This window comes from Caloenas nicobarica, chromosome 10 (genome assembly GCF_036013445.1).
Source record: "Caloenas nicobarica isolate bCalNic1 chromosome 10, bCalNic1.hap1, whole genome shotgun sequence".
Lineage (NCBI taxonomy): Eukaryota > Metazoa > Chordata > Aves > Columbiformes > Columbidae > Caloenas > Caloenas nicobarica.
In genome coordinates this window covers 8,359,687-8,372,928 of record NC_088254.1, presented here as the reverse complement: position 1 = coordinate 8,372,928, position 13,242 = coordinate 8,359,687, and the positions used below count along the sequence as shown (strand labels likewise).

Below are 13,242 nucleotides of genomic sequence, written 5' to 3'. Positions count from 1 at the left end.
ATTAATAGCTATTATTTAGCAGTGCCAAACTGGAGACTGCTTTCTTTCTGAATACACACACACACAAGAAAAAATACAAGGTGTTTCCTGGGGAATCTCTGATCTGCCTTATGGGTCTGTTAGAGGTAGTTCATTTTGGCTCATTAAGAAATACCAGTTAAAGTCACAGGCCATTATCAATTTGACTGTTAAAAAGTTTTCCTTTATCATGTTGACACTCTTCCCTCTGTAAAGATCTTCAAGAAATAGAAAACCTAAAAGGATTTCTACCACATTGGCATGAGGGAGGGGGGGCAGGGAGAATAAAACATTATGTTTGTGCTGTACGAAATTCATTCATTTGAAAACAGGAGAACAGTCAAAAAAGAAAAAAAAAAAACCAAAAAACCCCATAAGTAAACCAAACAATGCTGTAGAAGGTTTTTAAGGTACACACAAATAAAATAGTATCGATCACTAGATGCACAGGAAATCTTGTTGTTTTGGTGAGAAGTTAATTATAAAGTTACATGAACAACCAGTTGAACGACCATGGAAACAGTCTAATAATCTAAATATTCTCACTACTCAGATAATGACACGTTCCAGAAATGTCATTGTTTCTGGAATTAAAACATTTCATATACCACTGTTATTTTTTTTCTTTTAACAAAACTTTGTTGTTTTCAAGTAGCAAGAACTTAAAAATTAAGTCTGCAATCATTCCAGTTTGTGTGCTAAACCCAAAAATGCCATACTTCAAATCAGTGAAACTTAATAAGCTACCGTCATATTCAGCATAATCATTAGAACCATGCTTCTATGCTTTTTATGAGGGTCACAGGTTTTGCAACGATGAGCAATAGATCGATACAAAATAGTTTACAAAAGCAGTATGGAGAAACCTTCAAATGTCTGGATGACTTTCAATTGAGTTTGACACTCTTTGGGCAAGAAACCTCACATTCTTGCCTCCTTTTTTTCCAGAACGTCCTGATTTTACAGAAATACTTCCTTGTGGAAACATACTTTCCTGGTTGCTCATTTGCTTAGTGCTTTTGACAAAGCAGTGAAAAGGTGCTAACTGTGTCATGAAACCACATGGAACTCAAGACGGTCTCCCAAACAAGCAGGATAACTCGGATTCCCAGAAACATCTGCTGTCATCTTCTAATAAAAACTTAGTGACCCTGAGCTGACCTATGATTTTGCATTGAAGAAACCACAAAATGTGCGAACTGAAAGGAAAACCAAAAGCAACTAACTTACAGTCCTTGCAACAAGAAGAATGCTGCCTACAGGCAGCTCTGATGGCTACAGCTGCACGATGACAGAACATGGACAGAACACGAACTTCAGATTTGCAAAGCACTCAACTACATGCTTAAAGGAATGGCTGCTGGGTTGTTTTTCTTGTTGCTGCTGCAGCATAATGATGAGTTTAAGATTTCTTAAATTATTTTTAAAATTCAAGATTTCTGCTTATTACTATAAATATAGAGAAACCTGTAAATACCAGATCTGAGTTTTCAAGCTTCCCAGCTCTGCCAGTGTTACGTGCTGTATAAAAATGTGCATGTCTACATTCTGCTGCTTTATCAGTGAGAAATTTGTGACCACCAGTATGCCAAAAACCAACCTTCCAATTACCATTTCACTTGTTCAATAAATCGCTTGATAAATCTTTCTCTAGTTTCAGTTTTCTGATCTGTTAGAACATGTTCATTCCTGTCCTGGTACAACTCACCTGCCTCAATAAAGCAAGTTTATTGTGTAACAGTGTAAGCAGAGAGGCTGTAATCCTTCTAGCTGGAACAACAGCCTCAAGAATTCCTAACAGGGGAGGGAGCTGGTAAAATTAGCGGACTAAATCCATACCAGCAGCTTTAAAATGAAACATATGAAAAGGATTAAAAAAAAAAATAAAAAATAAAAAATAAAAAAAAAAAGAAAAGAGATGATAGCATAAACCAAGAGCTCAGGGAATAAGGAGAGAAGAAATAGCATGGGAAAGAAAAGCTTTGCCACTTTCCCATACATGCCAACAGCCTGGTTATTTTTAAGCAAAAAATGTTTTATGTCCAGCCCATTACAAAAATGTCCAAGTGGCTCAGGACATTTTCAAATAGTTAAGGGAATTTTTCTGTCAGCTGTTTTCAGATGCTGGCATGCAAATCTGACAGAAAAATTATATTCAGCTACATGATTTTATTTATTAGTAACACACCTACTTTCACTGTCCTGTCAAGTAAGCTGCACTCTCACCCATTTTCTATTGAATATACATCTATGGAAGCTCTTTACATAGAATTACTGTTTTATTTCGTCAGCAAACAAGTTAGTGTTGATGGATGCTATACAAACTGTTCACATGAAAAAATGAATGTTAGTGTATATAGGTGTATATAAAGTATCAAAAATACATTTGGGTAAAACCGGGACAGATTAGAACTGATAAGATCCTGCTACAGCACTTCATTTTCTTGGACTGTGGGTAGTTTATTTCTTCGCTTTTGAAGAGTCACTTTTTTGTTAAATGCTGGAGATTACAGAGTGTGTGTTTCAAAAAGATGGACCTAATTTGAAATCTCTCTGCTTTGAAATGGGGTCCAACTTTTTGAAACACCCTGCACATTACAGTTCAGACTGCTGCCCATAGAACTAGTTACAGAACTAGTTACAGCTCCAGCAGGAATTAAGGAGAAGATTCGTGACCTCTCAGAGAATTTTAACAATGCGGGAAGTATATTCACCACAGCAGAACCAACTAAGAGGAAACACCAAAGCCAAGTCAGACAGACTGGGAAATAGATGGCAACAGGTCTATGGCGTTTGCCATGCAAGATCAAGCCAAAATTATAAACTGTCAGTTAGTTCTGATCAAAACGTCTGTTTAATGATTCCTCCTGCCCCTTCTCCTCTCTTGTTCTTGACATCTGTTTCATGCTGCTTAGAAGGCCTTTCCTGGCATAACCCTCCCTTCCCCAGTTGCACTAGCGCACAAAGAATGCTTTATTCACTGACGTGCAACTTACCCAAATAGTTGTTGCTCTTTGACATCTCAGTAATGTTGATTTTAGTAGCTCCTTCAGGAATTTCCACTATCTTGTGGTAGCCCAGATTTGTTAGTGTGTGTTTGAAAACTCCAGACACAACCTTGCAAGCAGTGTTGTCCCCTCCACATATTCCACACTTGTCAATCACCTTGTCTGAACCCAGATAGTCGTCACAGCCAATGCTCTGCAAAATAAAATAAGATTTCTTTTTCCAAGATCTTACAACTGCAGACTTCAGACATAACGACGAAGGACAGCACGACTTTCAGAGAACCTTCAATCCTGAAAAGATTTTGTGAACTAGCATTTCAGCAGTTTCTCCCTTGTTCTTCAGTATGCAAAAAGGCAATAAAACCCAGAGGGCTCACAGACTTGGGGATTTCAAGTTAGCCTACAGGTTTTTACAGGCTGTTAGCAAAAATACAAATGCAGTAAAGAACACTAATGCATTGATCATTGCTAATTACACCCTCTTCAGCTGAAAGAAAAAGAATCTCTTAACAACACAGAACCTGTAGCTGCTAGTCAGAAAAGAGGTGAGGAGCTGTAATTTTGTTGTGATCCAAAATGGGCTTTTTCCAAAGGCAGAACTACTTTATATATAAAATGTTGTCTTAATCTCCTCTAAAATTGAGCACTGAGCCTGCTCTCACCAAAAGAGGTTTCTAAGAAGTCTTTATACTGCACCAAGGCAGTTACTGTGTCTAGGCAATCCTCCTGTTCACTGAGTACCTAAATTTTCAGCCCACTCAGTAACACCCACTTGGACAGGACAGTATAAAAAATATAAAATAATTTAAAATCATGTAAATTAAAGGGCAGAAAAAAATGTTACAGATTTGACACAAGCCAGAAGAAAACCTTTCCAACTTACTGCACTTTAAAAGTGCACATACAGTAGAGACTATCTCCTCTTTTACAGAAATGTTTCTCTCCGTTGATCTTGCTGGTTTGTATTTACAGACTGTAAATAACATTTATGATGAACACTTATAATCTGCCAATATGATTAACTGGCACAGGCAAGAAAGAACTTTTTGTTCTTATTCAGATAAGAATGACATATTACATGAGCCAGCAGAACAGAATCCTATCACTTATTTTATGAAATGTAGTAATTTGATGGAAAATGTTCAAAATAAATGACAGAGTATTGTTCTACTATTTCGAATTGTCAAAAAAACTTGCAAATTCCTGCAAAATTCTTGATGAAAAAAAGGGTTAATTATTTCTTTATGGTCTTTCCTGGAAGCAAACATCCAAATAAGAAGGGGAAGAAAAAGAGTATTTTGATACCACCAACTTACATCATAGGGAGTATCTTGAGCCTTGTCATCACTCTATTTCTTTTCTATTCCCAATATTAACTCTTGGTCCTTGCTGCGAAAAAATGTTCTAATGTGCAAGCCAGAATCTGCCTAGTTCCAATACAAATATTTAACACCCAACATCTTTTTAATGACTATCCAAGAAACACAGATAAAAGCATCTAACTCATCGCTGCCAGGATCATATGAAGCTTGACAATGGTACCTGTTTGTAGTCAGGAAGCAAGAACATGAAGGAGATTCCCAAGCACTCTTTGTTTCACAGTGCGATAACCTGATAACTACAAATCTGTCCATCCTGTCAAATCTAGTGTGAGCAAATTGTTGCATGATTTCAAAGAGATTTTGGATTCAAATAGGAACACTTGGTTTAACATCTTGCAGCTGCATTGCTTGGTAGACATCTTAAAATCATGTACAATTTGTATTTTTGTTTTGCCTCAAAATGCATTTTATTGCTAGCAAAGTAATGCATTTGCTTAAACCCAGGAGTTACACGTGTCACTATACCAAATCATAGAATATGATTTCAGACCCGCTAAAACAATTTGAAAAATGTGAGTGATCTAAATTTAAAACTGCTGTGCCCAGTGACTGAGTAATCTCTGTACTAGTCCTCCTGGAAGGGTATTTTGCTGAGAGTATTTACATTTTCTCTACCATATATTTCTTGGATGGAAATGTAGTGGTACTTAGCATCAGCCTGTGTTATACAGTGACTTTCAGGAAATTTCCGCTGCCAGCAAGTTGTTTTATGGAGGAAATCCTTTCAAGTATGAGGTGTTATACAATATGAATTGCTAGCATAAATGGTGGTCTCCATCATTACTGAGTCTGACACAAGTTAATACAATTTTCTTCCTCCTAGCAAATAAAAGAGTATAGAGAAAGTTGTGTTTTATTCCTTCAGACCACAACGCGGAACTAGTGTGGGTCAGTCTGAACAGAACTCCTGTTCACAGAAGAAACACAACCGATCACTACAAATGGGATTCTTGTGGAGGGAATAAATAGCAAACCTGTTTTAAACTCCCACGTCTTTCTTAGTCAAATGTTAACTGACATATTAATAGAAAACAGCTGTCAATCTTTGGCTGTACTACTTGGAATTCTTCTCATATAGGGTAAATGGAGCCTGTGTCACAAAAAGTGCCTGTAATGTTTAAATGCTCTTTCACAGAAACGACGGAGAAATATACAAAGAATGAATTACTGGAGACAAGGACCTAATAATCTGAAACCACCCACTGACAATGAGGAAAAAGCCACAGAACCACAAGTACATAAGTAAGATAAATAGTAAGACTATAAATAAATAACACAAGATAATTTAGATAACAAAATAAGTACTACATAAATGGTCTATATTATGCAGAGTGCCCTCATATATGCATTTTACTTACCAACAGAACAGTTATTTAGCAATAAATTACAATTTTACAAAGAAAAATTCATTTTTCCTGGTGTGTTTACTGAGGCTTCCATGGAAATGATGTGCTTTAAAGATGAATATTGCATAGGCTTCAGAAGAGAAGCCCAGTTATAACTAATATATTCTAGAAAACCTTGACATTTGCTTAATACAGTTTAGGCAGGCATATAAAAATGACTGTGTACTCTCTAATACTTCCAGATCCAGAAAGGATATCACACAGCAAGCCTGTGTTCCACGGGAATCTCCCTTTCTAACTGTATGAAGCATAGATTTCTAGTACTGACAGGTCATGACATACTGCATCAGACCCCTGCTCTGGTCCAGGACTCGGTACTTCGGATATCCTGGGCCTTGGTCCAGAGTCATTTTGGGAAGATGAAAGAAACACCTTTCTGGCAAGCTGATTCTGTTTCGTTTCTGCTTTTAAACAGCTGCTTGAAGCTGTGCAGAGATCTGGAATGGTAGTCATCTTTGTAGAACCAGACTGGTAAACAGAATTCACCCAAATTAACCCAAAACGTAGAATCCATGTAGCTGTACAGAACAGATAATTCAGCATTTTTTTTTCCTGTTATGACTATAAATTTAAGAAATACCACCTTGCTGTTTGGCTAACATAGATTCATAAAAAATATGAACCAACTTCTAACTTCTCTCGGGATGTGGTATTCATTACATTTAAGCATACGTGTACATAGCAAACATAAATCCCCTTATCCCATTACATAATACACTGTGATACACCAGCAAGAAAAAATGATGTTAAGAGTGATACAAACTGGAACCCACTGGGAGTTTTCCTTCCAATACTTGCTATGGGAACACAACTAAGTATTAACTATGTCAACAGATATAAAGATCACAAGTTTTGCTAGATAAGCAGATAGGTCTGAGATCTCAGACTCCTTCCTTGTACAACTCTGCAAGCTTGAGATGTAAAGTGGGTGCCAAATTAACATCCAACTCAACCTGACCTCATTAACGTTTATAAATATATAAAGGGTGAGTGTCACGAGGATGGAGCCAGGCTCTTCTCGGTGACAACCAACAGTAAGACAAGGGGTAATGGGTTCAAGCTGAACACAAGAGGTTCCACTTAAATTTGAGAAGAAACTTCTTCTCAGTGAGGGTAACGGACACTGGAACAGGCCGCCCAGGGGAGTTGTGGAGTCTCCTTCTCTGGAGACATTCAAACCCGCCTGGACGCCTTCCTGTGTAACCTCATCTGGGTGTTCCTGCTCCCGCAGGGGGATTGGACTGGATGAGCTTTTGAGGTCCCTTCCAGTCCCTGACATTCTGTGATTCTGTGATTCAACAGCCCAGTACACTCTCGCACTGGTGAAAGGCAGCCTTGGTCAAAGAAGAATTCAGAGTTCTTTTTCATCATATAATACACATTTAAGGAATCCAAAAGCAGATATTGCTTTTCGAGCCACCTCACCCACAACATTCCTACTACGAATGTACAAATATTAGGACTGTGAATAGGAGATGAATGAGAAGACAAAGGTAAATGCATTCTGCCCACCAAGTGGCTTTGGACAGGACTACTGCAGTTCCTTGCCTACCAATACGAAGAGGTCTAGAACACATCTGTCCCTTTGAACATTTTCTTGCAAAGTGTTGTTTCTTAGAATAGGTACTTTTGACTTGCATTATCTACACATTTTCTGTATTGCTCAACTATTTTGCAAAGTGGTTCAAGAAACTCTAAGTTACTAGTTAGCATAAAACACACTGCTCAAGAATTACAGCCAACTGTATGCTAAAATTAATTTAAATAAAAACTCTTGAGAGAAACAAGGGACAATCTGGATTAAATATTCAGTGGTGGACTTAATAGGGATTTCGGACTATGCATACAATAGAACAGGGCTGGTGCCAGGCATCTGAAAACATGAAGTGCTGATCCTCGAAATGGAAAACAGATGCTACAATTCCAGTACTAAATGATTCTATTAAAAATTGAAATTTATGTGGTAGAGTGGCATAAGTAATAAAACATGACAATAACTTGCGTCCGTTGCTTTAGCTGCTTTGTATTATCAGGTAGGAAAGCCACAGCTATGAGTTGTAGTGTATTATCACCATTAACTTCAAAAATCAGTTATATGGACAGATAGTTAGCTGCAAGTTATAATAGATAAGTAATTTGGAGCCTAGGCATCCATGGGGCTGGAAGACAGAAGAATAAAAAGTTTAACAGAAGTAATACGTAAGTCAAAAATTCTAAGAAAAGGGTCAGGGCCAGTTATGGATGTACCACAGCTGATCCAGCTGCTAACAAATGTGAGAAGAGTCATCAAGCAAGGTGCATGGCCTAAAACACCACTAAAGAAGTGGGTGGCAGAAGAATACCTTGCTACTGGTGGGACATCTGCTTTACCACTGTATATTATCAATAAATCCTAGTTCCACTGATTGCTGAGGCTACTGCTAATTAAGTTTTATATGCTACTGTCCTATGAAACAGAGCTTAATGGGAGCCACCATACCTGCTGTTCAGCTTGAGCAATACTATAATACATCTCCAACTTGGTGTCACTGATTTAGCCACCAAAAAACACGCACTCTTTCATCTGCTCTGTGGAACAAATAGAAGTACTGAGACTAACTATTAGCATTGTGGGTGATTTCTGGCAGTTAACTACAAGAGATGACACCTTTATTTTTATGTTACTGCTTCTCCACTCCACGTTCTGAGAAACTTGGTACATGAGTCTTACAGCATGGTATAACGTAACAGTATCAGAACTACTAATACCTCCTTTCTCAAACTTCTGGTCATCCTTCCAAAGTAGTTCGACATCCTTTGACAGTGAATCCAACAAAAATAATGATACACCAAGACGATTAAAACTACCTTTCCTAGGTGATAATATCTTTTCAGTATTCTACTTTGCATTTAATTTTTTCCCTTCTATAAAGTATCATATTGTTCAAGAAAATATTTTGAATATATTAGGATTTACGCTTTTGCTGTGGTTTAACCCCAGCTGGCAACTAAGTACCACACAGCCACTTGCTCTTCCTCCCCGCTGAGGTGGGGGAGAGAATCTGAAGAGTAAAAGTGAGAAAACTCACAGGCTGAGGTAAAGACAGTTTCATAGGTAAGGCAAAAGCCACTCACACAAGCAAAGCAAAACAAGGGGTTCATTCACCACTTCCCATGGGCAGGCAGGTGTTCAGCCATCTCCAGGACAGCCAGGCTGTAAGTGCATCTAGATGCTTCTCTGTTCGTATTTAGCTCCCACTTCCTGTTATCTAATTTCATTTGTACTGCTAGCGGCTATAAAATGAAATAGATTAGTCTTAGTAATATATTATTTAAATCTGAAAAGAGATACAGAATGGTGATTGCACAGCATACAGAGAATGAGATTAACGTGTGAACAGAGTAAGAACTGTTCTTCCACAGCCTGCCACCTAAGAGATCACACAGTCATTAGCTGTATATGTTAAGGGCAAGCAAGAAGCAGCACAGATTATTTAGTCTACCCAGAAGGTAAAATATTCTACAGACACTTTTCATAGTTACTTTACAAGGACTTTATATTAACAAGCAAAGATCAAGATCCAAACCAGTATACATGTCTCTGGAGAAATTCAACACAGAGGGCACATATTCTCCTAATAGCGACTGCACGAAATAAAGCAGACTGCCCATGTTCTTAAGCTTTAACAAAGACCATTTGATTAAGTATTTTGAAATTCTATCAGATAGAGATCTGAGGGTTTTGATGTAGGAATACTAGCTGATAAATCTTAAAGCTAGTATTATCATATATGTCATCTAGCTGGTATTACGAAATCTGTCACCCTTACAGTAACATTATTTTCTTCTTGCCCTTTTTTTCCTGGATTATCTATGAAATGGTCTAAAAAGAATAAATAATGAGGCAGTAACACTACCATTCAAACTCTCCACAAAAATGCCCTTGTCAGAATTCATTTAAACAAGCCATCTACAGAATTAATTCAGAATGATATGATTTTTGAGAAGATATTTACTAGGACTCATTTAGGATTTTGCAAAATTTATATTTAGGTTTCTCATTGACATTCAGATAAGGAAGATGGATTGAATGGGTTCTAACTAAATGTCTTTTTTAATTAGGTATCACAGACTCTGACCCAAATGTCAGGAGTCTGGCATTTCCACCATTCATGTTGTAAATCTGCATATATATTGCACTATAAAGGAGCATCAATTTAAACCAAGTCGAGATAAAGCACAGTTAAAGACAGATTGAAATAATTATTTGAACTTTGTCCATTAAATGATGCAGAAAAACCAAACAAACAACAAGAAGAAAATCCTTTAAAGCTGACATGTAAATAGACAGTAACTTCAAGGTTATGTGGTAGATGACTCAAACATGGGCTTCTCAGTACATAGATATTATTTCTCTTTTTGTGCTTCTAAGGTCCATGAAAAGACTTGAATCTGTTTTTTAGAAATCTTGCGGGTTTTTTCAGAGTATCTTGTTATTTCTGTAGCTAATTGTATTTTCTTGCAATTGCACCTGAGTAATCCATTCCAAGGATGCGCACTAGCAACTTCAAGCAAAACAGCAGCACAACAGAAAAAAAAAAAAAAAAGTTACTGTGCTCTTCATTCATATAAACAACAAATGGAAATAAACAAAACGCGTGTGTGTGTCTGCACAGCTACATACCTGCCCTGAAATGACCCTTATTCTGTCATGCCTGCACTACAGGCTAAATAGTCTGATTTCTTTCCTTCCTAAAAGGAGGAACTGACCCATAATAGATCAGCAGTGATACATGTGATGAGTTCTGCAGTTGCAGCTTAGTTTCCGTTTGCACTTAGTTTCATTTTGCTTTTCCTTAAACACTAAACATCTTCCTGAACATGTTTATTCAGGTCTACCAAGAAAATGCTTGTTCAAGCACAAAGAAATCATTCCCAAAATTTGGGATCACGCTAAAGCTGAAAGTCAGGAAAGATGTCACAATAAGCTAGAAATACAGCAACAATTTAACAGAAAAAAGAAAAAAGCTAAGACTGTTAAGAGATAATTAAAGTGACTCTTAGAGCCACCTACGGTAAAGTTGAAAGGTGGTGAAAGCATATAAACAATACAATTTCTCCATCATTCTTGGTTATTTCTACCAAATGCTAGAGCCTTACTCACTCCTGCTCTACATCCTTCATGGTTTGGCTGTTAAGAGAATCATCTTTGACCTTCTTTCATCTTCCTTTTAATAAACAGTTTCCCATATTCTAGCCAAATTTCTAAGGCAGTCTGAGCTTTTCTTGCCATGTCAGGTATTTTCTCCATACACAATCTGATGTTTTTACTTGCCAAGCCTTTCAAGCAGAAATGGGAAGATGTTATCTTAATTCAACCAGTAATGAAATGGACACAATAGAACATGCACATTAGAAACTTAGTGTTGCCCCAGGACACCGGGGTGAGGTCACCATTTGTATGATATGTAAAACGCGTTCCCAATAGCTGGTATGCTAACTTAGAGACTTCTTCACTGATCAGGAATATAACTCTATTTTTACAAAAACAATGCTGCTGTATATTTTTGTTACAGTTTCATTAAAAAAACCAACTTAGCTATAAAAGACATCAGCTTCTGTTTTGTGAGAACAAAGAACTTCATTGGCAATCAAGGAAGAGATATGATGTCCTGGAATTTTCATACTGGTTGTGGCCTGAGTGTAGCCTGGAGATAAGCAGGAATTTGTGATTCCATGTGCACAAGCAGCTGGAATGGCTGACAGCTAAACAGCACACAGACAAACCGCCTGCTGTTCACTTCTGGAATACAGGCTGGAATTTGGGTTGGCTACAGGGGAAGCTCCAAATCCTCAAGAGACACTTTTAAGATAAGCCGCAGATACTTAATACACCTTGAATCTGATTGCACTATCCTTAAGTTATTAGAAAGCAGAAAAGTAACCACATATAATTAGAACCTCTGCATTCCTCAGAATAAAATTTGGTTTTATTTGTGCAAAACACAGAAATGCCTGAGTCAGAGCTTGCTGTTTCAGGCATCATTGTACCTAGGCATTAAAGATGAAACATTCCCCAAAACTGGGTAAAAACATGGCATAGTTGACCCATCCAGCACCATGAGATGCCACAACACCAACAGAATACAGCTGACAGAAACAAAGGAAACACCAGGATGTCTGACAAAGAAAACCCTGCAGCCCCCACATACAGATGCAGACTATCAGGCCACCCTCCAAACACCACAGTCCGCCATCACTCACAACAAAGTCCCAGCCAACACAGAGACAATGACTGAGATGTTCAAGAGCCACAAATTAGTCAGTCACCCATGGCCACAGTCAGAAGAAGGAGTGTATAAGCAGCCACCTTTTCACACTGTTTTTACATTTGGAAGGATAAGATTGCTAGAAAAACCTGCGGTCACGCTGGAGGTCTGTGGAAGAACCCCAAACTCCTGGCAGACCTAAGTCCCAGACCACGCCTCCCATTATACAACTATTTTCACTTGGTGTCCTGTATCCAAACTTAAGCTGCTATTGATGTGTCATTCCTCAAGAAAATTCTTTTGTAAATGGAACCAAATTAGAAACTCTGTTGATGCAGAAACCAGGAAAAAAGTCTCATTTTCCCTAGCACGGTAGGGCCAAGACAGCTATGGGAATGCAAGACTAATTCCCTTCTGGTTTGTGCATCAACTGAATTATTAACTAGACTCCAATTGTAGAACAATGACCGGTATGAATGACACTTCAACAGCAGCTTAACTACATCTCTAATGCTCTTCTAGTAACTTGTATTTTCTGCTTCTACAAACATACAATGAACAATATAAATTTCTCTATTATAACTTAAAGAAAAAGCAATGACAAATACTTTAGAGGAAGCTCTCCTTCCAGTAATTAAAGCTCAGAATACGCTACATAGATTTCAGCTAAGTTCACTGAAATCTGTAGGAATCTTTGCAGCTGAAAGAGTCCTGAGGAGGAACAGTCACCTGCCAGCCATAGAGCTTCTCCTCTCAGTGCTCTCTTGATCCTGAGAACATTTCATTGTACACTTCTGGTTACTTGGGAGAAGTTGTCAGAAAACACAAGTCTGCTCCACTATACATTTAGAAAGTACTCTGCCCTCCACCTTTACAGGAATTCCTTGCTTTTCCTCCTCAGTCCTCAAAAGGATTATTTCTCTTTCTCATTCAAAACCCATGCAGGGATGCAGTCAGTCACAGCACAAAGCCACTCAGCTCCAAAAGTTAGTGTTTTACCTTCTCATCCATCAGTTGCGCTCGATGTCCAACTCTTCCCTTTGAGTATTCCAGACCTCCTCATGATGTAACATCTAGTGGACACCAGAATTTATCTGTTTTATAGCTTCCTTGTAGTGCGATGGTGCATCACCATCATATAATACATCTCACTTCATGACCAAGGTGAGCGAATGCAGCA

At 37.9% G+C, this 13,242-nt stretch overlaps 1 protein-coding gene across 5 annotated transcripts in view; it reads right to left on the bottom strand.

Moving 5' to 3' along the window:
* The window catches only part of THSD4 (thrombospondin type 1 domain containing 4), a 285,606-nt gene that overhangs the window by 56,871 nt on the left and 215,493 nt on the right, over positions 1-13,242 (bottom strand). For all 5 annotated transcript variants that reach the window (XM_065641502.1, XM_065641500.1, XM_065641501.1 and 2 more), the window contains one exon: positions 3,015-3,219. In XM_065641502.1, the coding sequence (XP_065497574.1) occupies positions 3,015-3,219 (205 nt within the window). The remainder of the gene's footprint in view (positions 1-3,014; positions 3,220-13,242) is intronic.